Source organism: Onychostruthus taczanowskii, unplaced genomic scaffold (genome assembly GCF_017590055.1).
Source record: "Onychostruthus taczanowskii isolate IOZ18803 unplaced genomic scaffold, ASM1759005v1 scaffold190, whole genome shotgun sequence".
Lineage (NCBI taxonomy): Eukaryota > Metazoa > Chordata > Aves > Passeriformes > Passeridae > Onychostruthus > Onychostruthus taczanowskii.
In genome coordinates, this window is record NW_024499129.1 from 325,061 (window position 1) to 350,036 (window position 24,976).

A 24,976-nucleotide genomic window follows, 5' to 3' on the forward strand; every position below is an offset into this window, starting at 1 on the left:
GCTGCCGGCGGATGCGAGCGGTGCGGCGCCGCCGCGGTGCTGGCGCAGGGCAAGGTGACTGCGAGGCGGCCGCGCAGAGCCTGGGCCCGGGCCGCAGATGTGCGGGGAGGCGGCGGGGCGGCAGCGCCGGGGGCGGGAGCGCGGCCGTGCCTGGGGGCGACGCAATGCGCGGGCCGGGGCGCGTTCCCGCGAAACGCGGGGATCCAGAGCCCCGGCGATGCGGGCGCGGGTCCCCGGGAAAAGCTGGGATCCAGAGCCCCCGCAGGGGAAAGGTGCGCACGGGGACACTATCCAGAGGAGCAGAGAGAGCGGCGGGCCGCAGGCGTGGCTTGTCCCGGGATGTGCGGGAGCGGGGGAGTACCCGGCAGACGTGTAACAAGTGAATGGCCTGGAGTGTGAGGGCGGGTTTAGGCTGGGTATCAGAAAAAGGCGCTTCGCCAGAGAGTGGCTGGGACGGGCTCCCAGGGAAGTGGTCGCAGCACCAGCCTGACAGGGTTCAGGAAGCGTTTTGGACAGTGCTCTCGGGCACATGGATGCTTGAGGTGTCCTGTGCAGGAATAAGAGTTGGATTCAGTGATCTTCGTGGTTCCCTTCCAGTTCAGCATTGGAGTAATCGTATTCTGTGGTTCTTGGTGTATCAATATTTGGAGAAGCACAGGGATTGGTTCTTTGTACCAGAAAGGGGCCTGATGAAGACATCAGCCACATTCTTGGGAGGAATGGTGGGGAGCATTTTTTGCCCTAAAATATGGGCAGGGAGATGGATGCTTTTCCACCCTCACAGAAGCGTTTGAGGTGTCGTTGGTCACCTGCACTGGGCTCTAGGAAGAGGCCCTGGATGTGTTTGCACACAGGCGATGTAGGACCAGTGGCTCAGCAGATGGGTGGAGAAGGGTGGTGGGCATACGCATACTGATACAGGGTGTGGGAAGAGTTCAGGCAGAATAACCTGCATGCCACACAGCAAAGCAATTGGGAAGATGAAATTTCCCTCAACACACGGGCATACACAGAGTGTAGAGACAGGGTCTTTGATTTTATAACCCAGTGTTTCAGAGGTGTGAATGTACAGTATAGAGTATACCGGTGGTATCATTTGTTTGTGAAACAGTGATCAAGGAGTGCCCCATGCTCTGGGGACTGCTAAGAGAAACAGTAGCTGCATTGCTGCTGTAAAGTCTGGCCCAGAATTTTCCAGTCTTAAAAAGTCCTTGAATCTGTAATAATCTAAAAACTTTAGGATGGGATATAGAAGAGCGGTAGACCAAAGCAAATGGAAATTATGTATTTCAAGTAGTCCTTCATGGAAGACTGTTTTATTTATTCTCCCTTCTGCTAAAGATTGCTAGTCCCTGGAAGGTGGAAGAGATAGACCTTGGAAGAGGAACATCCCCCAGCTAGAGAGTTCTATGTAGATCAAACTCAGTATATCATCACACATCTAGAAGCTAAGAGGCAAATGTTAGTGATTTGTTATTGCAGGTAATTTTGGTGAACAGTCCTGAAAAGAGATGAGTTGCCTGCAAAAGCTGATAATAAATTCTAAAACCACAGAGGTAACAAAATTTTGTAGCTAGGGTGTCACAGCTCTGCTTGGAGGAATTTGCTGTTAATGGCTGAAGGGACTTGGCCGTTCCTTTTTGACAGTGAATGCTTTCTGAAAATACAGAATTATTTTTGCATTTAGGCTCAGAAAAGTTTGGAGTCAGGATAGAATAATGCCTGCTATTACATTATGATGTAGCAATACATCAGATGTTTCTTTAGGAAACATCCAAATTATCCTAGAAAACAACAAACCAATTTAATTAGTGGCAAATTTCCACATGCAGTTGATAATTATATTACATTGTTGCCTACCTTATGTTAGGGTAAATATTTTGGTTCTTCATATAAGCAGGTGTTTAAAATTGACAGCAATAGAAAACCAGTCTGCACCAAGGCCAGTGTGTGGCTCATTTGGCAGCTTTTTGAAACTGCTGTGTTACAGAGTTTTAAGGCAGTACTGGAAATAATTCTGCTTTGAAATGTAGTGTTGACAGAAGTTGAAATGGAAAAATACCAGGAATTGCCTTTGATTCTAGTAGATTCAGACAGATTTGGTGTGTCTCCACATCTACGTCTAAAATTATTTCAAGAGACCATTATTACAGCCAAATACTAACTGTAATTAAATGTGATCTGCATGGCTGGAAGATGTGTGGGCCAGTGATTCAGTTCTGTAGTTATGGTGAAAAAAGAGATTTTATTTTTTCTCAACTTACAGACCTTCTTTTTTAGGAGATGGTATGTTCTCTGTCTGGATGGAGGATTTTTAGAATTTTAGACAATGGTTGAAGAAAAAAGGAGGACAGAAAACTATTCTGCTTCTTAAAAGACTGCTTTGCATAAATGAAAAGAAACTGCTTTGTCAGAAGGGTCTTGGTGGTCCTAGCTCAGACAGGTAACTTGGAGTTAGCAGACTTCAGATAAGTTTGCTTTGTCACTTCCTTATTTTGCAGTTTTTTACTTCGTCTTCTTGTTTTATGTAATATAGAATATGTATGCAGCGGTGGCCAACTTGAACAGTTTTGTAAGACGTTTGCCTCTAGTTATACTAATATTGTTCATGCAGTTTCAAAGACAAGCTTTTAGGTGTGTCAGAAGTGGCATTCACATCTTGATCACCATTTTATTTGAATTAGTGGCTGGTTTTACATAAATAATGACAGGATGTCCTGCTCAGAACCACCTCCAAAGAGAGGTTGTTTAGAAATGAGGAAAAGCAGTGGGGTCTGTTAGGTCTGAGTCTGGCTGGTGTCACTGCCAGTGATGGTTACTGATAATTTTCACTGATAGTTTCCACTGATAGTTTTCACTGATAGTTTTGCAGAGCTGTAATGGATTGCAAATGGACTAGAGATACCACTTTAGCTTTGACAATTTGGCACAGATTCCTATCACCCTAATGTTGCTATTACACCATAGCATTGTTTTGTCATGTGTGATGAAACCTAAACTAATGTCTTAAAAATAAGGAAATCTTGAAAGATTGATGAATTTTGTAAGTTTCATGCGAGTGATGTCACAGTAGCCTTTCTTGTAGAACTTCGCTGAAAAAATCTGAATGCATTCTAAAAGAAGCATGGAATTGCTCCTGTTAAGATTGTCGTGTACTGTCATGCTTTTCTGGCTGGAAAATCAGTAGAGAGATTGATACCACTTCGAGACAAGGATAAGCAAGCCTTGTCCATTAATCCAGGAAGAGTTCCATCTGTAGAGTGGAGCAAAAATCTGAGATAACATTAGATTTATACCAAAGGGATGGTACTTACTTAAACTCGTGCTAACAGCTTAGTAATTTCTGTTAGGGAGGAGAGGAAATTTGGGTTATTTTGATGTTTCATATTATTGATTTTCTTAATGTACTTTGGCCTACAAAAGGGTATGTAAGGCTTTAGAAATAAATGTTTAACTTGCTTTACCTCCCCCAAAATGTGTTTAATGGAGATACATAAACTATCTTAGTCAAAAACTTTTTGCTTACAGAGTCTATCAGTGGATGCATCTGAGCAATTTGTTCCATTCTTTTATTTGGAATATGAGATTTTCTTTCTTTCATTTACTAAGGCAGAATAGTTTTTCTACTTATACAGAAGTTTCCATCAGATCAGGGAAAAGTAATTTTACTGTTTAATTACAGTTGAACTTCATAATACTTAAATATTGTTTATACAAAATTTTTATATATTATTTGTAGAAATAGAAGTATTAAAATGCAGTTTTAACTGGAAAAAAGAAATTTCTAGTCTAAATTTTGTAAACAGAACTCTGTTCTGTTAGGTGCTAGGTGTCCATTATAAGTGGAGTAGTCACTGTGTGTCCACCACTGAGGCTGCACTTGTGTGTACTGTTCATGAAGCAATTACCATTTGATGTAAGTAAATTACTATTATTAATGACACATTTCTTGTTTTCTCTATTATGTCAGGAGGTGTACTTCAAGAATCTTTCAAAACAGAAACAAAAGGAAGTCATGGAGAAGAATGGAAACAACCACAAACTTCGTGTTTGTGTTGCTACTTGCAACCGTGCTGATTATTCAAAATTAGCTCCCATTATGTTTGGTATTAAGGCAGAACCACAGTTTTTTGAGCTTGATGTCGTAGTGCTTGGTTCCCACCTGATTGATGATTATGGGTAAGGTGAATTTTTGTCTACCAGTGTGTTTCTGAGGTGTTAGCAATGATAGTATGAACATTAGGTAAAATGAACTCTTGGCATCAGCAGTCAACATCAACACAACAAATGTGGCATCAAGAGAACAAAGTTTTACTTTTTTTTCCGGAATTTTATTTTGCAGCTCCTTATGAGATTGCATATTTCATGCATTTTTTTTTTTTCAGCCAGTCTTGGAATTCTAGAAAGTTTTGTGCAAATGCTGTAATTGAGACGCCAAAAAGGGTCACAGACTGTATGAAATGAGAAACTCATGACCTGCATTTTTCCCTGAAACCAGGTGATTGTCAACTGTGCTACAGTTTTTTAATTTTCATAGAGAAAAGAGCCTCCTCAGTCATTTTAAATTGCAGCTCTTCTAATTTGTAGTTATTGGAGAAAGTACTTACATATTGCATATCCCAGGAGAACACTGTTAGTTCTTACTTCTTGTATTGTGGAGGCAGGAAAGTGGCCATATGTTTCTGACAAAATGAATAACAAAATGATAGATATATGGTTATCTGGGTGGTATATGGGTAGGTGGGGGAGAATAGAATCCCAGTCCATAGCTCTCCTTAAGTAAGCAGTCACATCACCCACTCAGGAGGATGAGATGTCTTGGTCCAAATCCCTTCCCTTGGAAGGACTTCCCACATCCCAGGTGGATATTCGCCTGGTTGTTGGAGAAAAGGTAGAAGAAACAGCATGGATAGCCTTTCCAGGATTGTGGTTGATTTTCCTCAGCTGCATTTACCAGATTGGACCCAGTAAGTCCAGTAAATAAGAAATAAGAAATAGATTTGAAAATGCATATTCTGGAAAACAAAATCAGACTTCATCTTAGGTTTGCAGTATATCGGCATTGTCAAACTTTCAGAAATGTATAAGTGTATCTTCTAGTAGAGATACTTTTTGGACTTTCCAGTGAGAAATGTTGGCATTTTATAAGCCAGGACAGGAGGAAGTTATATCATTTCAAACTACTAAGGCAGGGTGTTCCACTGCTGACTGTTCTCTTTCTGCGCATTGTAGTGCTCTGTTCCTTGCTTTGTACGGGATGTTTTCATCTAGTAACATGGCAAGGTGAATTCAATATCACAAGACTAACCTGATTCAAAACAAAACCAGACCAAAAAAAAAAGAAAAAAAAAAAAAAACAAACAAAAGAAAAAAAACCCACCAAACGAGTTGAACTTCTTGACAGGTTAGTATGTTGAATTGCTCCCTGTCTGATTGGAAAAATAAAGTTATCCCATTTCATTTGCTAAAAATTACAAACATGGTCCTGATTTCTCCATAGCACATGCCCTTGGCTGTCTGCAAGACTTATGCAAAGTAATACATAATACTACTTTTCCAGTTCCAAGGTGTTGAACACTTGTCTCTGTATTGTGAATTATTTGTAATGCACAAAGCAAACCACAGAGATTTTGATCTGGCAAATGTTTTTGTTGTTAGTTACTTTGTGGTAAGTATTCTAAAACCCAGGTACTCCTTGGGGTTTTTTCAGGGCCTAGCCCTGCACCCCTTAATCTGGGTCATCCTAGGAAATTAGTGGGTCCTTGGAACATATATGTTCTACTGCAATGAATGGGGTAATCAACAGTAACAGAAGTCAGATGACAGTGATCCTGTGAAGTGACTGTTACTGAAATGCTTGGAGGATCATAAAAGAAACAAAACCACCAGAAATGCAGTCTTGTTTGTCCCCTAGGTTTTCACCTTTCAAAATGCAAAGAATACAGAAACAAAGAGGAAACAGGTTTTCTTAGAGGAATGTACATTATCAGGACGATGGTAGGTCTGTGAAGGATATTTGTAAATGGAGTTGGAAATGTAATGAAGTTTATGCTATATAAATGTGAGCCCCTTAATAAAATAAAAAATATTTGCCTTAAAAAAATTCAAAATCTGAAATAACATATGCTACCTGCAGGATGTTTTCTTTAAACATACAGGCCTCAGCTTTGCATCACATTGGTTGTTGTATTTATAGAGCTGTCCAGAGAAAAGTCAATAAACATACCCATTCTGACAGGAAATCATGCCACGTCTATTCTCTGAAAGTCTCAGTGGACACATGAACAAAGGGTTTGCTTTCTGAGGATTTCCTCAGTATGTTCAGCACAGTTCCTCCTTAAAGGTGTCTAGAGAAACTGGGTGTTTGGAATATTAGGGAAGATCTTCACATGAATGAGAATATTCTGTTAAAATCTTAAAAGCTATTTTCCTCAATGAAGAAGATGTGGAAAGCAGGTCTTTTTTTAACCCCGGTGCAGCTGTTGTAATTCGTGTTTATTTTGTGAAGCAGTATTGCTGTAAAATCAAGTTGTATTGCCTCTGATAACCCTTTTTCTCTGACCTTCAGTAATACCTATCGTATGATTGAACAAGATGACTTTGATATTCATACAAGATTACACACCATCGTGAGAGGGGAGGATGAGGCAGCTATGGTGGAGTCGGTGGGCCTTGCATTAGTCAAGTTACCCGATGTCCTCAACCGCCTGAAACCTGACATAATGATAGTTCATGGGGACAGATTCGATGCTTTGGCCCTGGCCACGTCTGCAGCCCTGATGAACATTCGCATTCTTCACATTGAAGGTGGGGAAGTCAGCGGGACCATCGATGACTCCATCAGACATGCCATAACCAAACTGGCCCATTACCACGTGTGCTGCACGAGGAGTGCAGAGCAGCACTTGATAGCCATGTGTGAAGACCACGACCGCATCCTCCTAGCAGGCTGTCCCTCATATGACAAGCTTCTCTCTGCCAAAAACAAGGACTACATGAGTATTATTAGCATGTGGCTAGGTAAGTGGGCCACTTCTTATGTTTTTCTCACATGCCTTTCAACACTAGAAGAATTTAGTAAGTAGGCTATCAGTCAAAAAGTAATATATATTTTTTAATAGTACCTTTCTATATTTGCTTTCATTCTGTATCCTGCTATGTACAATTGCAAAGCTACAAATCTATTACTGAACACTTCCAGACCTTCTGCCAAGTTAAAAAATAACTCTTAAATGGGTAATTTCTCCAAGCTGAACAATTTAAAAGCAGAACAGTCTTACATGAGCAGTTACTTTGGTGTAGTAGAGTTTTAGTTAAATGGAATCAAAGCTGTTCAGGCCTAATATAAAAAAAAATCACACAGAATTTGTATTATGAACCTTCTTTTGAGGAATGCACTGCAACGGGACAACATGCGCCGAAGGCTTTTGGTGTTTAGTACTCACTGACTTAGAAATAATTCCTGTAAACAGTGGGGTTTTGTGTTTGCTTTTTTATCTTTGACAAAGCAGTCTCCTGTATGGCTACCATTTGTAGTAGCTGGAATCTTTTTCAGTCAGTATGTTTTGCAGATAAATGTTTATCAAGTGTACTAAGACAAGTATGACTGTTTTAAAGGAGTGGAAAAGAAGTCTTTGCTTGAGAATGGACAACTGACAGAAAATCAGAGCAGCTTCAGGAGTTGTTCCAGATTTTTAGTGGTGTGAGAACAGTCTCCTGCTGCTGGTACAGTCTTGGAAAGCTTCAGAAGTAGGCTTGCAAGTTAATAGTTTGTAGCCATTTAGGTAGTGTCTCTAAAGTTAGGAGACGTGCTTAGAGAGGCAAATAACAAGATAGGCTACCCTGTAAGTCCCTTGATTTTTATTCTAGCATTGATCCCCATGTTTTAGATACATCCCATTCAGTGCCTTGACTTTTCAGGGTTTTACATCTGTAGTTCCAAAAATATGTCCTTCCTACTTCTTGCTATTCTACACCAATAAAAAAACTTTTCTTGCCCTCCGTTTGGACAGGTGAAGATGTCAAAACCAGAGATTATATAGTTGCTCTGCAGCATCCTGTAACCACAGATATTAAACATTCCATAAAGATGTTTGAGCTGACACTAGATGCACTCATATCCTTCAACAAGAGAACACTTGTTCTGTTCCCCAATGTGGATGCAGGTGAGTAGAATACCTTCACGACAGAGTGACACATAACAGATTGTCTTCAAAAGAGTGCTTTTATCCCAGGTCCTCCAGCCAGATAGAAATAGCTGGATTGTGTCAGCCTCATGGGTGCATCTGCTGCAGCTCTATGTTTGCAGTGCTGGAGGACATTTCAGTTTTTCAGTGTGGGAAGGAAAATGAGGAGAAACCACGTGACATAGCAGCAATGTTAGTGCCTCTTAAATTAGCTTAAAATTACAAAGATACTTTCACAGTGAATTCTTGTACCAGACTTTGGCATATGTTCTGAGCTAAATGCTTTACAGTGTAAGGATAAAAAGAGAGCAAAAATGTCTTCAGAGCTGGAATGAACTCAGTGAATGGCTGTCTATTATATTCTTTGTGTGCCTGGACTTTGATTTTAAAAGTAGAGCTTAAATCATTTATTCTACTTTGGTTTTCTGTAGGAAGCAAAGAGATGGTTCGTGTGATGAGGAAGAAGGGCATTGAACACCATCCCAATTTTCGGGCAGTAAAGCATGTGCCATTTGACCAGTTCATTCAGCTAGTTGCTCACGCTGGTTGTATGATCGGTAACAGCAGTTGTGGTGTTAGAGAGGTGGGAGCATTTGGCACACCTGTCATCAACCTGGGGACACGTCAGACGGGAAGAGAAACAGGTACATGTTTGCTTAACTAGTGTTTTGTAATGCAGGACAGTGTATCAGAGATGTCACTGTTGCTTTAGTGGAAGCAAGGGGAGGCACAGAACTGATGAAGAGTGATGTCAATCTGATGGGCATCTTGCTCTCACAGAGGAAATAAAAACAATTATTTTTCCATTTCTAAAGCAGCTCATACTCTAATGCAATTTGAGCATCTGACCTGTCCTATTATGTTAATTTTTGTTGTCTAGGTGAAAATGTTCTTCATGTTCGTGATGCTGACACACAGGATAAGATTCTTCACGCTCTACAGCTGCAGTTTGGGAAGCAATATCCATGGTGAGTACACTCAATTCATTGAGTGGGATGTTAAAGCAGTAGAGTAAAATGCATTTAGTCCTAAGGTGTTTCATCGTATCTGATTGGAGTGCTTTTAATGCACTGATCTGAGGTTACAAACGATTTTTCATTTCAGAACCATAATGTGATGTCTGGTATGCAGTAGTATTTATAGCGCAAAATGTTACTAGTAATGTTTCAATACAAATAGTCATTTAACATCCAACAGAAAGTCAAGAAGACAAAATTCATATTAACCTAGACTAATGTGATTAAGAGAGCTTGTTCTTTAGGGGCTGCATGGGGAAGAACATCCTGTCTGCCTACTAAGGACACTTTTTTGTGTGGGTACAAATGATATTGAGAGCCAAAAAATGGCCAGGATCAAGAAAGACTGTAAAGCCCTGGTGAGGCACATGAAAAACATCTCTGCCCAAGTCACCTCCTCATGTATCCTCCTTGTTAGAGAAATCAGGACAGAGGCAGACAAATTGTGCAGATCAATGTTTGGGTTTGTGGCTGGTGCTGTCAAGAAGGTTATGGCTTTTATATAACAGTGAGTTGTGTTTTTGTGATTTTTTTTCCCCTGTGTGTTACAGGGGAATGGGATCCCCTGGCTAAAAAGGGCAGAAAGTCTTTGGCAGCGGGCTGGTGAGATGGACTTTAAACCGAAGGACTGGGAGTCAGGGTGCAAATGCCAACAATTGTGCCATTGCTTCCTCTTGGGGAGCAGGTCATAGCAACCACTGCAGAGTCAGGTGTTCCTTGGTTGCAGCTCAGGTTGTAGATCTGAAGATCTGTCTTGTTTTGAGGCAATTTAAAGAGATGGGCACTCAGAAATGAGTAACCACCCCCTTGATTCCAACCAATCCCTTTCCACCAATAAGGAACAACACACAAGTAGATGCAAGTGAAAAAATAGTGAAAAAATAACAGTTTATTAGCAAACACGATGCCAACAGGCTGGGGGTGGGAGGGGGGGAGGTGTGGGGGGAGAAGTGAATAACTGTTAGATACCAAGCTGCTAAATCTCACAACCCCACGGGAGCAAAGAGAGACCCAAAATGCCAGAAATAACTGATGTTCCTGTGTGATGCCTACCAGAGGCAGCTTTATGGCTGAAGGACAAAGAGAAAGTGCCATCTCAACCTTCCCTTCCAAGACGGTGCTTCCCAGGTGACCACACATTTGCAGGAACAAAGAGGCAAAATGGTGAGAATGCCCACTGGAAGGCAGGAGTCTGCAGAGCAGTTCTGAAGGCAGATGGAAACTTGCTGGTTCAAGTGGCTGCTGCCACTTCCTCCTGCTGTCCGTGGGCTCTGCCAGCGCTGCTGCTGTGCTCTGCACCATGGTTCTGGGATGGGCTGGTGTGGAAGGAGCAGTCCATCTACACTCGCACAGGGTGCCCAACCCCAGGAACTCACTGGCTTTTTTGCTGCCAGCAGACCTTGCAAAGTTCACTTTGAAATAGTTGAATAGCTGCAAAATGCCGTTATTAGAATGGCAAACCCAAGGCTGTGACAAAAGGGAGAGGCTCTACTCCCATAGAAGACTCCAGTCTTCTCTCATAGAGTGGCTCAGACTGAGGCGGGGCCAGCCCCTCCCTGCGGCAGCAGGAGGGCACATACGGACTTCGCCCCAAGAGAGCTCAGAAACACCAACTGGAGTCCCTCTGAGGCAAGGGAGAAGGGGGGGAAGTGAAAAGAGAACCCAAAAAGGGAAGGGGAAGAAAACTTCTGCCAAAGCAAAGATGAAACAGCCCTCAAAGCAAACACTACATAGCAAAAGGCAGGAAACTACCTGGGCAAGGTGATTTTAAAAATGGCTGCAGTCACCCCCTCACCTGCCACACACACACAAGGTGTGTGAAGAGACAGTAATGATTTTTTGGCACAGATAGATATGGAATACAGTGATATTATAGATCACTCTGGGACAGGATCATAGGGCAAAATACATCAAGGGTTTTTATGACTGTGGTGTTCATGACTCTCACAGCCCTTCGAGCATCCTGGTAGTTTGATCTTCTGTGAAGTGCCTGTATACCAATGCACACAGCAAGTGTTATAAACAAGGTAATCTAATAAACTAGAAATCTATGTGAGGTTGCAGAGCCATGATCTTACAGGAATTATGGCGACATACCTGGAATGGATGACTATAAATGTTGTCATGGATGGCTATATCTGGAGAGGACGGGTCAGAGAAGCAAGGTGGAGTTGCTCTTCATGTGAGAGCAATTGGATTGTATGAGGCTCTACTCATACAAGTTGAGTACAAGTTGAGAGTTTATGGATGAGAATTAAGCAACAGGCTAATATGGGTGACACTGCTGTGGGTATTTACCAGAGGCCACCTGATGAAGAGGAGGAAGTTGATGAGGTTTTTTTTGGGCAACTGAAATAGCGTTACAGGCCCTAGTTCTCCTGGCAGATTTGTGCCTGATATTTGTTAAGAGTGACAACACAACTTGGCTTCAGGAAGTTCCTGTAGATCAGTGAAAATAATTTAGATGCCGTGGTGGATGAGCCAGTGAGGAAAGGTGTGTTCTGGACCTTTTACTAACAAACCAAGAGGCAGTGGTTGAAGATGTGGAAGCTGGGGACAGCATTGGCTGCAGTGACCATTAGAAACTCAACTTGCATTGGGGAAGCAAAACAGCAAGCAGGATTAGAACCCTGAACTTGCAAAGAGCTAACTTTGACCTCTTCAGGGGCCTGTTTGGAGGAATCTGATGGGTTAGGACTCCAGATGAGTAGGGTGTCCGAAGAGCTGGTCAATATTGTAGCATTCACTTCCTCTAACTTCAAGACCAGTGCATCCCTATGATCCAGAGGGCTGGATCCCTAAATAGATGAGATTCTAGTAAAACTCAGAAGAAGGAAATTTATGGGATGTGAAAAAAGGGACAGGCCACATGGGAGGACTATAGGAACATTGTTAGAATATGCAGGGATGTGAGAAGGAAGGCCAAAGGCCACTTGTAATTCAGTCTGACATAGATAGAAATATAAAGGACAACAAGAAGGACTTCTACAAATTCATCAGCATCAACAGGAAGAATAGGGTCGATGTAGGGCTGCTGCTGAATCAGGTGGGTGTCTGGGTGTTGGAAGACAATGAGAAGGCAGAATTACTGAATGCCTTCTTTGCTTCAGTCTTTATTGTTCAGAACACCCCTCAGGAATCCCAGACCTCAGATAAGAGGAAAAGGTTGGAGAATGGAAGACTTGTTTGTAGAGGGTTGGGTTAGAGATGGGCTAGGCAGATTAAACACCCATAAATCTACAGGCCTGATGGAATGCACCTATGTGTGCTGAGGGAGCTAGCAGATGTTGCTAAGCCAGTCTCCATTATCTTTGAAAAAGCACAGAGTGGGAGAGATGCCTAATAACTGGAGGAAAGCCAATGATACTCTGATCTTCCAGAAGGGTAACAGAGAAGGTCTGGTGGGAGATGTGGTGGTTGGGGGCCATTTGGGATACAGTGATCACGAAATAATAGAATTCTCAATAATTGGTGAAACAGGGAGGGGCACCAACAAAACTTCCACACTGGACTTCCAGAGGGCAGACTTTGGCCTATTCAAGAAGGTGATTCAGAAGGATCCTTAGGAAGCTGCCCTTAAAAAAAAGGGGGTCCTGGAAGGATAGACATACTTAAAGTAATCTTGAAGGCACAGGAGCAGGCTGTCCCTATGTGCCAAAAAACGAGCTGTTGGAGAAGATGACTGGCCTGAAGGAAAAAAGAACTTCTGAAGGACTAAGGGAAAAAAGGATTATGGGAAAAGGGGCCAGTAATTCAGGAAATATTTAAGGATATGGCTAGGTCATGTAGGAAAAAAAAATCTAGGAAGGTAAAAGCCCAATTAAAGCTTTATCTGGCCATTTCTGTGAAGAATAATAAAAAATATTTTTATAAATACATTAATAGCAAAAGGAGAGGCAAGGATAATCTCTATTCTTTATTAGATGGAGAACAGAATTTAGTAACTAAAGATGATGAAAAGGTAGATATACTTAACACCTTCTTAGCCTCAGTTTTCAACAGAAAGACAGGTTGTCCTCAGGACAGCTGTCCTCGGGCTTGTAGATGGGGACAGGGAGCAGAATGTCCTCCCCTGTTATCCAGGAGGAGGCAGTCAGAGACCTGCTGAGACACTTAGATGCTCACAAGTCTATGGGCCCAGATGGGATCCATCCCAGGGAGATGAGGGAGCTGGCAGTTGAGCTTGCGAAACCGCTCTCCATCATTTTCCAGCAGTCCTGGCTCACTGGGGAGCTCCCAGATGAATGGAAGCTGGCCAGTGTGACACCCATCCACAAAAAGGGCAGGAAGGAAGATCCACCATCAGTAAGTTTGCAGATGACACCAAGCGGGGAGCGAGTATTGATCTCTTAGAGGGTAGGAGGGCTGTGCAGAGGGACCTGCATAGGCTGGATAGATGGCCCAAGTCCAACAATATGAGGTTTAACAAATCCAAGTCCCAGGTCCTAGACTTGAGTCACAACAACCCCCTGCAGCACCTCAGGCTGGGGCAGAGTGGCTGGACAGTGCCCAGGCAGAAAGGGACCTGGGGGTGCTGGTCAACAGGTGATTGAACATGAGCCAGCAGTGTGCCCAGGGCGCCAAGAAGGCCAATGGCATCCTGGCCTGGATCAGGAATAGTGTGGCCAGCAGGCCCAGGGAGGTCATCCTTCCCCTGGTGAGCACTGGTGAGGCCACACCTTGAGTGCTGTGTCCAATTCCTCAATTTAGGAAAGACGTAGAAATGTTTGAATTCATGAAGGGCAACAAGGTGTTGTTGCTGGTGAAGGGCCTGGAAAACAGATCCTGTGAGGTATGGCTGAGGCAGTTGGGGTTGTTTAGCCTGGAAAAAAGGAGGCTCGAGGAGACCTTATCACTGTGTACAAATCCCTGACAAGAGGCTGTAACCAGATGGAAGTTTAGGCTAGATATTAGAAAGGATTCTTCACAGAAAGAGTGGTTTGGCATTGGAATGGGTTACCCAGGGAGGTGGTTGAGTTGCTGTCCCTGGAGGTGTTTAAAAAAAGACTTTATGAGGCACTCAGTGCCATGGTTTAGCTGATAATGTTAGGTAACAGGTTGGACTCAATCATGTCAAAGGTCTTTTCCAGCCTAGTTTATTCTGTTATTCTGTTATTTGGGGTCTGGACATCTCTCTTATGAGAAGAATGTGGAAGCCTGTCCTCTCAAGACAAGACACAACTGAGAGGTGGGATCTCTTCAATACATAAAAATACCTCCAAGGTGGGTGCCCAGAGGATGGTGCCAGACTCTTCTCAGTGGTTCCCAGCAAAAGGACAAGGAGTAATGGGCATAAACCAAAACACAAGTTGCATCTCCACTTGAAGAAGAGCTTTACATTGAGGGTGGCAGACCACAGGCAAAGACTGCCCAGTTATGATGGGGAGTCTCCCTCCCTGGAGACAACAAAATTCCACCTGGATGAGTTCCTGTGTCACCTACTCAACGTGACCTGCCTTGGGAGGGATGTTGGCCTGGATGATCTCAAGAGGTCACTTCCAACTCAAGCTATTTTGTGCTTCTGTGACACAATACGCTGTAGCTGATTTGACCTCGTGATGCATAGAGTGCTAAGTGCAAGCTTCCAGGGAAGCTGCGGAATTCTGGCAAGGTGCTTTTTCTTATTCCTCAACCCTAATGAGTATTGACTCTCATTCCACTAACACCTAAGTTCTTATAAAGTTTGATAGATACTTGTTCAACTAAGGACAAGGATAAAAAGGATAAATTCTTACTTCTTAAGAATCTAAACTGAACAATAAAACTGAATTCTTTAATACCAAGTATCTGATGCCCTGTATGATATTTTAGAAACTGACATGTTGAAAATCTGTGCAATAAGTACATCTTATTTGGTTTGTAGCACATACGTAAACTGTCCATATTTTTATTTCTGCTTCATGATGTGGGTCCCTTCATTAAACTTAATTTTACAAGGGTTTTGGTATTATTAGTTTCCAGTTTTCTACATTGCAGTTTCATATTTCAAAATGGAGCTAATGCCAGACTTGAAAGATCTGTGTGTGTTCTTTAAACTACTGTCACTATGTACCATGTCTCGTGACAGTCTGTCATAGTGTGAGCTGCAGTATTGGCAGAGTAGCCAGATCATAATATTGTAGTGACACTGTTACACTCTTCTGTCATTCACAGAACTTTATCAATTCCAGTGTTATTTCCAATTGCATGAACTCTTTTTTGTTTTACAGCTCAAAAATATATGGAGATGGTAATGCTGTTCCAAGGATTTTGAAGTTCCTTAAATCTATTGACCTCAAAGAACCATTGCAAAAGAAATTCTGTTTTCCTCCTGTCAAAGATAATATCTCTCAAGATATTGACCATATTCTAGAGACACAGAGTGCTCTGGCAGTGGATCTAGGAGGAACAAATCTCCGAGTAGCAATCGTCAGTATGAAGGTAAATATTCTGTTGTGCTTCTAGATATTCTGCAAAGTCCACTGGGCTTTGTGGATATGGGCTTGTGATGCCAAAGAGCTCCAAAACAAAGCAGTCTATTGACTTTTGTTGAGGGACAAAGAAGATTTGTCACCTTCTTTCTTACCTCTCATACAGTCCTGGTACAACTTGCTTACTGCTTTGCTCTTGTAAGACTGATGTTAAACTAGCAATGCCCATTTGGTGGTGCAAGGTTTTAGCTGCTTCTTTGTAGGTTGACTACAGACTTTGAAGAATAGAACAGCTTTCACATGTGTTGGTTCTCCTTAAAAGGTGACTCGGTTCAACCTGCAAGTTTTTGTATGTCAAGCAAAATGTGGAGGGCTCCATTAGTAGATTTTTTGCTTCCTCACTGCCTTACACTTCCATGTAATTGACACACAAGAGCATTCTGAGCAACAACCAGCATCTAGCAAATCAATTTACTGAACTCTGCAGTACTTCAAAGATGTGAATAAAATTCATGATGAGAAGTCTTTCGTTTTTGTCCCCAATAGTATTGGACAATTATGCCTACAGTTACACTCCTCTAGATAACTGATCTAGTTATCTGCAGTTGTATTTGCAGATAACTACATCAGTTCAATAATAGTTGCCCAGAAAGCAGAATAAGATGCCTGAAGCATGAAGGGTTATGTAAAATGACCTGATATGGTCCAGAATTTTCACATTCATTTAAGAGATGTCTGGCAGCTCTTCAAGGTCTTGAAGACAGCTTTTAAAAGTGTAATATTTTTAGAAGCAAAATTGACACCACATTTTTCCTATGAGTCAACACAGACTGGAAAAAAATAATATGAAAAAATTCTGCCCGCTTCACAGAGCTCAAAGTGACATTTGTGAAAATTGAAATGCTAACAAATCAGAGTGAAAAGAATCAGAATTTCATAATAAACTTTACACAACAGACGAAAGCATTTAACAGCCAGTGGCAGAATATGAGATGTAATTTTATTTTCACAAAAAAAGGAGATTTAAAAATTCCTTTTAGAAGCTCTTATGTCTTCTGATAATATTTGCTTCAACCTTGTCTTCCAAAACAAGTTCTCTGATGTGCCCTCAAAACTAAAAGTGAAGAAACGAAGCATCCAAAATCCACGAACTCTACCACTCATGTGATACTGAGATGGTGGGACCCAGTACTCAAACCCATAATCAGTTTGGAATTTTCCAAGTTCTTTGGCAACAATGACTCAGCCACATTGCTTATAGGCTGTTTTTGTTACTCCTCTTTGCTGAGTTGCATTAATTCAGTGCAGTTCACTGAGATACACGGTGCAGGGGATTTAATAGTGAGAATAACACTTTTACACAGGATACCTTCAGCAGTCTCCTGACTTAATCCTGCAATGTGAACACTGAATTAAGATCAGTTCCTTAGCACACATAGATTCCAAGCGGGCATCATGAATACTTTCATTACAGAGCATGACTGGGGTTGAAATAATCTTCATGGCCCCTCCCCACCCTCTCCAAAGTATTTACAAGGGCACATAATGACAGGAAAAGGAGGAATGCCTTCAGCCTGAAAGAGGGTGGATTTACTTAGATATTAGGAAGAAATTATTTATTGTGAGGGTGGGGAGGCACTGGAACAGGTTGTCTAGAGGAGTCTGGGATGCACCATCCCTGGAAGTGCTCAAGGCCATGCTGGACTGAGCTCTGAGCAACCTGGTTTGGTTCAGTGTCCCTTCCCATGGTAGGGAGTTGGAACTGGATGATCTTTGAGGTCCCTTTGAACCCAAACTATTCTATGATGTATGACACTTGATGGTACTCCAGAGATATTGCAAGTGACTTTGAAGTGTAATTGCTTAGAAGATATTTCTGAAAGTATAGTCAATTTTACCTTGAAATTTCTAGCTTTTCTGTCTGTCTGATTCTGCTTTTTTTGGTGAAATGGCATTGTCTGTGACACCACAGAAACCTTTCATGCAGTCAGATTGGAAAGACTTTATTTTTAAAGCACTGTGGGTTTTCTGTAATTTTTACCATTTCTTACTCTATTTTTTTAACACTTCAATGTTAGGCCTAAGTACATTGCTTTGTCATGGTTTATGCCTAACAACAGTTCCAGCAGCTCTGGTGATACTTCCTCACATGAGCTATGTATTCCTTAAAATGTGTATTTAATTTCAGATGGGAGGTTGATTACAGAAGCAGAATGCAATGCCTGATCTTACTAATTTATCCCCAAGAGCTGTCAAGAATGTTGCCTGCAGGCCCAAAAACTAAAGTAGAGCATCTGTGGGTTTTTTTAAGAGATGAGTTATGGCTCTCTACTTTCAAAATGACCTGTAATTGACATGGAAGAGGAATTTCATCATGACATGCATTTCTCTGGGGTATGTTTTGTTGTTTTTAATTTCTAGGGTGAAATAGTTAAGAAGTATACCCAGCTGAACCCTAAAACCTATGAAGACAGACTAGCATTAATTCTAAAGATGTGTGTAGAGGCTGCATCAGAGGCAGTAAATGTAAACTGCAGAATTTTGGGAGTAGGTAAGTTAACAAATGCTTTTTACATCTATATTTTTCAACATGAAATTAAATCACTACTCATTAACTTAAAACACCTCTCTAAAATGGAACTCACGTACTTTAAGTTCTTACATATACTTAAAAAACAAACGTTTCTAAATGGCTGAAAATGAGAAGCTGACTATAAAGACTGAAGTTTCTACAGTTTGTAACAACCATTAAACAATCGGTTAAGTTATGGTAAACTATTTCTAAAATGTGTTTCTGTAGTACTCTGGATTTTGAAGCTCTCTGCTGTCTTGGCCTTGTGAATCAGACACTCAGTGTTTATCAAATCAGCTCTTTCCTGTCTGTAAGCCTTTCTTTAGGGCTAGGATCAGCTCTGCAGCAGAGTTTTCAGATACATCAAGGCAAACTAAAAAGGTTAGAATGTTAGGAGTAAATTTGTAGTTAACAGAGACAACAGCAGCCCTTCTGCTGACTTCCAGTTCACTTGCAGTACAGTTCTGTGTTAAACTGTGCTTATATCAGACAGGGCTTCTTCAGTTTAATGGTGACCAGGAAATCTGGCCTTAAATATTAGTTATTTATGAAGATGTTGATTGATGTGTCCTGGATTTTTAAGAAGGACATAGAATATTCATCTTAGCTGAGAAATGTTCCTAAAGAAAAGTAGTTTGTTCCAGATGAAAACTTACCTGAATCACTCACTACAAAGAAAAGTTAACTTGAACATGTGTTCTTTAAAAACAATGTTAAGTACACAAAGCCATAAGGAGTAAATGTTAGCCCTTCAAGTCTTTCTTATACCTTTAATGTTCAATTCACCTGCTTGTTTTGGAGCTTTTATGGCTGCTTTCCATTACAGCATTAACCCTGGAGCCATCTTCATATGTGACTCAGTTATATAAGCTCTGTACAAGAAAATGTTCAAACTTTATTGTCTAGAGCTAAATACTTTATTGTCTAGAGGTAATTATAGAGACTTGCTTTTCATTGGTCATGAGAGACTCCACCAACTCTGGAAGCTGCTCCAGCTAGGGAAAACTAGGTTGGCTAATAGAGCCTATTACTAGCCTACTCTGTTCAGTAGACAGATCTCTGGACACAGTTTTGATCCTTCACAAAAACAGTGTGTTTTTAATGAAAAATTACTACTCTAGGTCCAGTAATTATTTTTAGTCATTCTAAATCTTGAGAGTTACAGCAGACTTCTGGACACTAATAGTGTTCCAGGGTTTGAATAATTTATTTTTGCTGTTATGTCTTTTGTACACCACTAACAAGAAACAAAGCTCTTAAATGATTTGCTGCAATCTTGCCTGAAGTAGGAACATTAACTCTCTGGCTTAACACTAACCACTACCCATCTAGTTAGTCATAAGATACTTGGTGCATTGTGATTAGAGGTGTGGCATTCTATGAACTATCTTCTTTACTTTGAGGGTGACTGAGCACTGAAACACACCGCCTGGAGAGGTGGTGAAGTCATCTTCTGTGGAGATAAGCAAAACCCACACGGACAGAATCCTGTGCCACTTGCTGTAGGTGAACCTGCTTTGGCAGGGAGGTTGGACTAGAGAATCTCCAGCAGTACCTTTCAACCCGAACCATTCAATGATTTTGTGAGCTTTACATGTCAAAAGCTGAACTGCCAGTAATACTTCAAATATTTTTACTTTCATGCTCTGTTTCAAAGCCTAGTATTAGGGGAAAAAAATCTTGTCATTAGAGAAAGAAAAATAGATTTTTACTTAAAGTCTGTTACACAGACTCAGTTTTCATTTTTCTCTCCTGTATTTCTGGGACTTAGGTATTTCCACAGGTGGACGGGTAAACCCTCGAGAAGGAATTGTGCTTCACTCTACAAAACTCATTCAGGAGTGGAGCTCTGTGGATCTCAGAACTCCTATATCTGATGCTTTGCACCTGCCAGTCTGGGTGGACAATGATGGAAACTGTGCTGCTCTAGCAGAGAGGAAATTTGGTCATGGAAAAGGAATAGAAAATTTTGTAACACTGATTACTGGTACAGGTGGGTATCTATCTTGTAGTGCAATGACACCCAAAGTCCATTATGCCTGTAGAACACCTAGAGGCTCAGGTGTTCTATAGGCATAAACATTACCACTATGCCTGGAACACCAAAAATTACTCTGCTACACTATTTGTCTGGTTGAGGGTGCTTTTTAATTTGTTCAGGCAAATAAAACCACTTCCATAGTTTAGACTTTTTGATGAAAGAAGTTCTTCTGGTACTGCTACACAGGCAAGTAAGGAAAATCTGAGCAACTTCAACTGGAATAATTTTGCATTTTGCAGCTTTATAGCTTAATTCTCTTTCAACTTTAGAAATACAGAATATGTATCTAGAAGATAAGCAACTGAATATAAGAAAGTATGCTTAAATCTCAAATGCAAATGTGGAGTAACTTTTCTTTTGTTAAGAGAAAAGTATATATATTTGTTAAGTATATAGTTCTTTACATGGTGACAGTAAGAACTAGCTGATGAATCTACATCCAGTTTGGGAAGGGTGGCCTGTACATTTATCTGTCCTGGCCCTTTAACACATAAGCTTAACTGTCTAAATACAGCATTAGAACCTCTCTTCTGAATTGCAAAATTTTAAGGCCACTTGGATAGTTTTCTGCAAAAAGAGCAAGACTGACAAGCTTAAAAGATCTGTCATAGTTCAGTACCATCCATAGGTTTTAAAAAAAATACAAGTATTGTATACCATTTTGATCCATATATGAATAGGAGGGAGCTATGAGCTTGTGTATTAGTTGTGTCAAATCACTGAAGCAAATTACTTTATCTTGTCTGTATCAGAATAAGCAAGTGTCAGTGTCTTGTAGAACTGGGGCCTTTAAAAACTGTTGGGGAGCAGGGTGTGTTTGTCTTTTTTTTAAACAAATGAAGTCTTAATATCTTTGCAGGAATTGGAGGGGGAATCGTTCATCAACACGAATTGATCCATGGCAGTTCTTTCTGTGCTGCTGAGCTTGGGCACATTGTCGTGTCCTTAGATGGACCAGAGTGCCTGTGTGGCAGCCAAGGATGTATAGAAGCATATGCCTCGGGAATAGCGTTACAGAGAGAAGCCAAGAAACTGCATGATGGTATCTATTTACTCTGGGTTTGAAAACACAGTTACTAAACTGCAGTACAGGAAGACATTTTAAAAGGTGGTATTAATAAGAAATTAATCTGCCTTCTTTTTCTAGGAGGAGACAAGAATAGGTGCACAGGCAGTCTACATAATACAGATCTTTTTCAGTAGCAAGGAACATTTGGAACCACTGGTCTCAGAACTCGCAGAAGCACACAGTAGAGCTTGTCTTTTCTTTTTAAGCTTGCTGTAAACTAATCTGACAGGCGTTCTGTGACATTTGGTTTCATAGGTATTGTCTTTCAGCAAAACCTTCTAAGTCTTAAATAAGTTTGAGAATATTTATATTTTATTTATTTTTGGGTCCAACAGGACTAGTGAATTACCACACTCTTAACTGTTTGAGTTTGATTCCCTGCTTCTACAAGTAGTATATGAATAATACAGATATGATTATTTCAGTTAAACTCAGGGTTGAGCAGATTTTTGAGGATTCAGTATACAAGTAAAAGAGATGGAAAGATTTTTAAGTGCCTGTTTTTTCACCCTCTGATTTGCCACATTATCATGTTTTCCTCTCGGCTTCCTCTCATTTTCAGATGATCTGCTTTTAGTAGAAGGAATGTCAATGAAGGAGGAAGAGATTGTTAGTGCTGCACACCTAATTCAAGCAGCTAAACTTGGGAATACAAAAGCAGAGAGCATTCTCAGAACAGGTGAGAACGTAGCCCAGAGGGTGAAACATTTCCATGACTGTATTTTAGGGGATACAGAAATGGGAGTGCACTGTAACACTACAAGCAGCCTGTACATGTTGAGGCCCTCTCAATACAGAAATGACAAATGGTAATGAGATTTTGAATATAAATGTTGGAGAAAATGTCAGCATAAGTGTTAAAAGTATCTGATCCAGTAAAAATAAAAAAAAAAAATTAAAAGGCTCTGCAAAGGTCAGTTTAAAAAAGAAGTAAAGTCTCAACATTATCGTAATGGAAAAATCTGGGACATTTCATTGTAGGCAAGTGAATGGCTGGTCTGAGGTAGGAAAGGCAGTTTATGTTATGTGCTGCTTTACATAGTGGATTTTACTGATTTTCTAGTTTTAAGCATAGTCCTTCCTCATACATAGTGGTTAACACTAAGGTGGCAGAGTGATGCTTTCCTATTTTCTTCTTGCTTACAAGCATGTCTAATGCCTTGTTTTGTCTTTCCACATCCATAATGTTGAATAATGCATTATTGTGCAAAAAAAAACTTGTCTTTTTTTACTTTTGAAAGAAAATTTAATAGTAGACACATATTACCTGATAACATAAAACTCTGTGGAACAAAACACTTTACTGACTTTCCAGTGTTGTTTGCTGCTAACAGAACTGTTTCAACTACTAATGCCAGAATTGCTCTGAGTTTTCTACTCAATTTCTTTTTACTTCATCTTTCAGCTGGGACCGCATTGGGCCTTGGCGTTGTGAACATTCTACACACCGTGAACCCATCTCTTGTGATCCTTTCTGGAGTTCTAGCTAACCACTACGTTAATGCTGTCAAAGATGTGATAAATCGACAGGCGCTGTCTTCTGTTAAAACAGTGGATGTGGTGGTTTCAAATCTAGCAGATCCTGCTCTTCTTGGAGCTGCTAGCCTGGTACTGGATTATACTACCCGTAGAATATACTAAAAAATTACAGAAGAATTAGAGAATTGGACTATTCAAGTTCCTAATGGGTGGAGGGAATACTTTGCCCCAAACTTTTCTCTGATGGGAGCAGCTAATGAATCAAAGTAGTATTCTGAGTAGTTAGTGACTACTTTAGCATTTCCTAATTGAGGTATTATCTTTTTGTATTTTTCCTAAATTTCAGCTGACTTCACTGGAAGTAATGTGCAATTCTGGTTTTTTAAGCACCTCTGTTGTTAAGCCTATACATTACTTTTGAGTGTGGCTGAATTATTTATGAGCATCTCTTGCTGTATGGGGATAACATGTATGGTGTGTAAAATTATTATAACTCTTGGGGATCCATATCTCATTTCCCACTTACGTGAAATGAGACATTTACCAGCTTTTCAGTTTCCAGGATTCCACCCACAAAGTAAATATGATGTAATCATCAGTAGCAGGTAGTCATTTCAGTGGGTGGAAACAAGGCCCTCTAGAATTAAAAAAAAGGCCACACTTAAAAATTCCTTTTCATGAAGGACTTGGTAGAAGCAACCAAGTTTGTTTATTAAATCATCTCTAAAGGCCAGAGTCCCATTTTAGAAGCTTTGCATATGAAGGAGAAAAACTGCAGTTTAATGAGCTTACAGTCTGCAGAGGATTCCAAATAAACTGATAAGTAGTTGCAGTGAGCATCTTTGGCCAATAGTAAATTGTTTGAATTTTAATCTTGGGGGATTTCTCAAAAGACTTAATCTACTACTTTAAGTGAGGGGGGTTGCTTATTCTTTGGTAGCCAGTTAGCTGAAATTCAGCCACATGGCACAGCTCATCATAGAGAATCTGCCTTTCATTGCAGTGACATCTATCAGCTAATTCAGAACGATAGCTCTGGAGGAACAGTCACAAGACTTTCCTGTCCTGAATTTAATGACCTATTTTGACATCTTAACTACTGATACTCTCAGAAGCCCAGTAATATGTTAGTACAGGGGCTATTTCCACACTTGAACTTCTCCTCCAGTCAAAATGAAACAATCTTCTGCTATACAATGAACTTGGACTGAATAGCTCACTTGCTAATTCTGGGATATAATCTATACAGATTGTCTTTATTTCACCCTGTCTTCCACAAGGAATGCTTACTTAACTCACATATTCAGAGCAGATTTCAGGAACACTGCCAGATCTCCCTCCTGATGTCTCCAGAAACAATCATGCAGCCTCTATACCACTGGCAAATAACTGGTTCTTATCTGTTTGCCAAGTTATACTAGGCTTTGTGTAACCAAGGAGTTTTAGTTCCTTTGCCTACAAGTCTTGGTTTACTTGATGATTCCTATTACCTTAATTACCAGAGCATTAGCTCTTTGAGCAGTTCAGGGAGAAACTGGGATTTCTCTGCAGTGACAGTAGCTCAGATCAGGAGTACTGAGGTTCTGACAGTGAGGAGGCTTGTCATCTGATCTTTCCATCCTCTGCTATCACAAGGAATGCCTGGCTGGAATGCCTGGCTAAAAGTGGGTGGGACCAGGCTTTTGCTTTCCAGACCCTCTGAAGCTCTGTATATCTGGTATCTCAGACTCAAAATGTTTTCCCCTAGCAGCTGAAGGGAGAGTGCAGGCACAGAAAAAACACAACAGACTAAAACACAGTTGAAAAGTGTGTTATACCACTTTAACGTCATGTTAAGGAAACAATTCTTCAAATGCTTTTGAAAATGCTTTTTTTCTGTCAACTGGTCAAGAACTTGCTGTGTATGTACAAGCAGGTTATAAAATCAGAAATAATAAAAAATCATGCTTAATAGCATAATTAGTGGTTTTCTTTGTCTCTCCTTCTTTCCCTGTTCAGAGGCATCCTTTGAACTTCAGGTACTTTAACGTGGACCAAAGATTTTATGAATATTAGCCCCCTGTTGCATCCAGTCCCAGGAGCAAACATCAGATGTTCACAGAATATCTGCAGTGATGTGCTTACTTGATGCTGGCCCACTGTCCTTTAGAACAGCCCATACCATCAAGTTTAGTTATTCAGTATTTTGAATCTTTGATATGCC

At 40.7% G+C, this 24,976-nt stretch overlaps 1 protein-coding gene across 4 annotated transcripts; it reads left to right on the forward strand.

Annotated features, from left to right (window-relative positions):
* Positions 1-24,732, forward strand: GNE (glucosamine (UDP-N-acetyl)-2-epimerase/N-acetylmannosamine kinase). Of its 4 annotated transcripts, none has more exons than XM_041402065.1 (12): positions 1-54; positions 3,971-4,179; positions 6,569-7,020; positions 8,013-8,165; positions 8,618-8,830; positions 9,067-9,154; positions 15,412-15,622; positions 18,034-18,163; positions 19,956-20,177; positions 21,085-21,267; positions 21,857-21,973; positions 22,700-24,732. In XM_041402065.1, the coding sequence occupies exons 2-12, from the start codon at positions 4,016-4,018 to the stop codon at positions 22,933-22,935; spliced, it is 2,169 nt and encodes a 722-aa protein (XP_041257999.1). In that variant the 5' UTR covers positions 1-54; positions 3,971-4,015; the 3' UTR covers positions 22,936-24,732. The 4 variants fall into 4 exon arrangements, with proteins under 4 accessions (XP_041257999.1, XP_041257998.1, XP_041258001.1 ...); XM_041402064.1 differs by lacking the exon at positions 1-54 and adding an exon at positions 73-272; XM_041402067.1 differs by lacking the exon at positions 1-54 and adding an exon at positions 4,386-4,498 and having other exon boundaries at positions 4,083-4,179.
* The last annotated feature ends 244 nt before the right edge of the window (positions 24,733-24,976 follow it).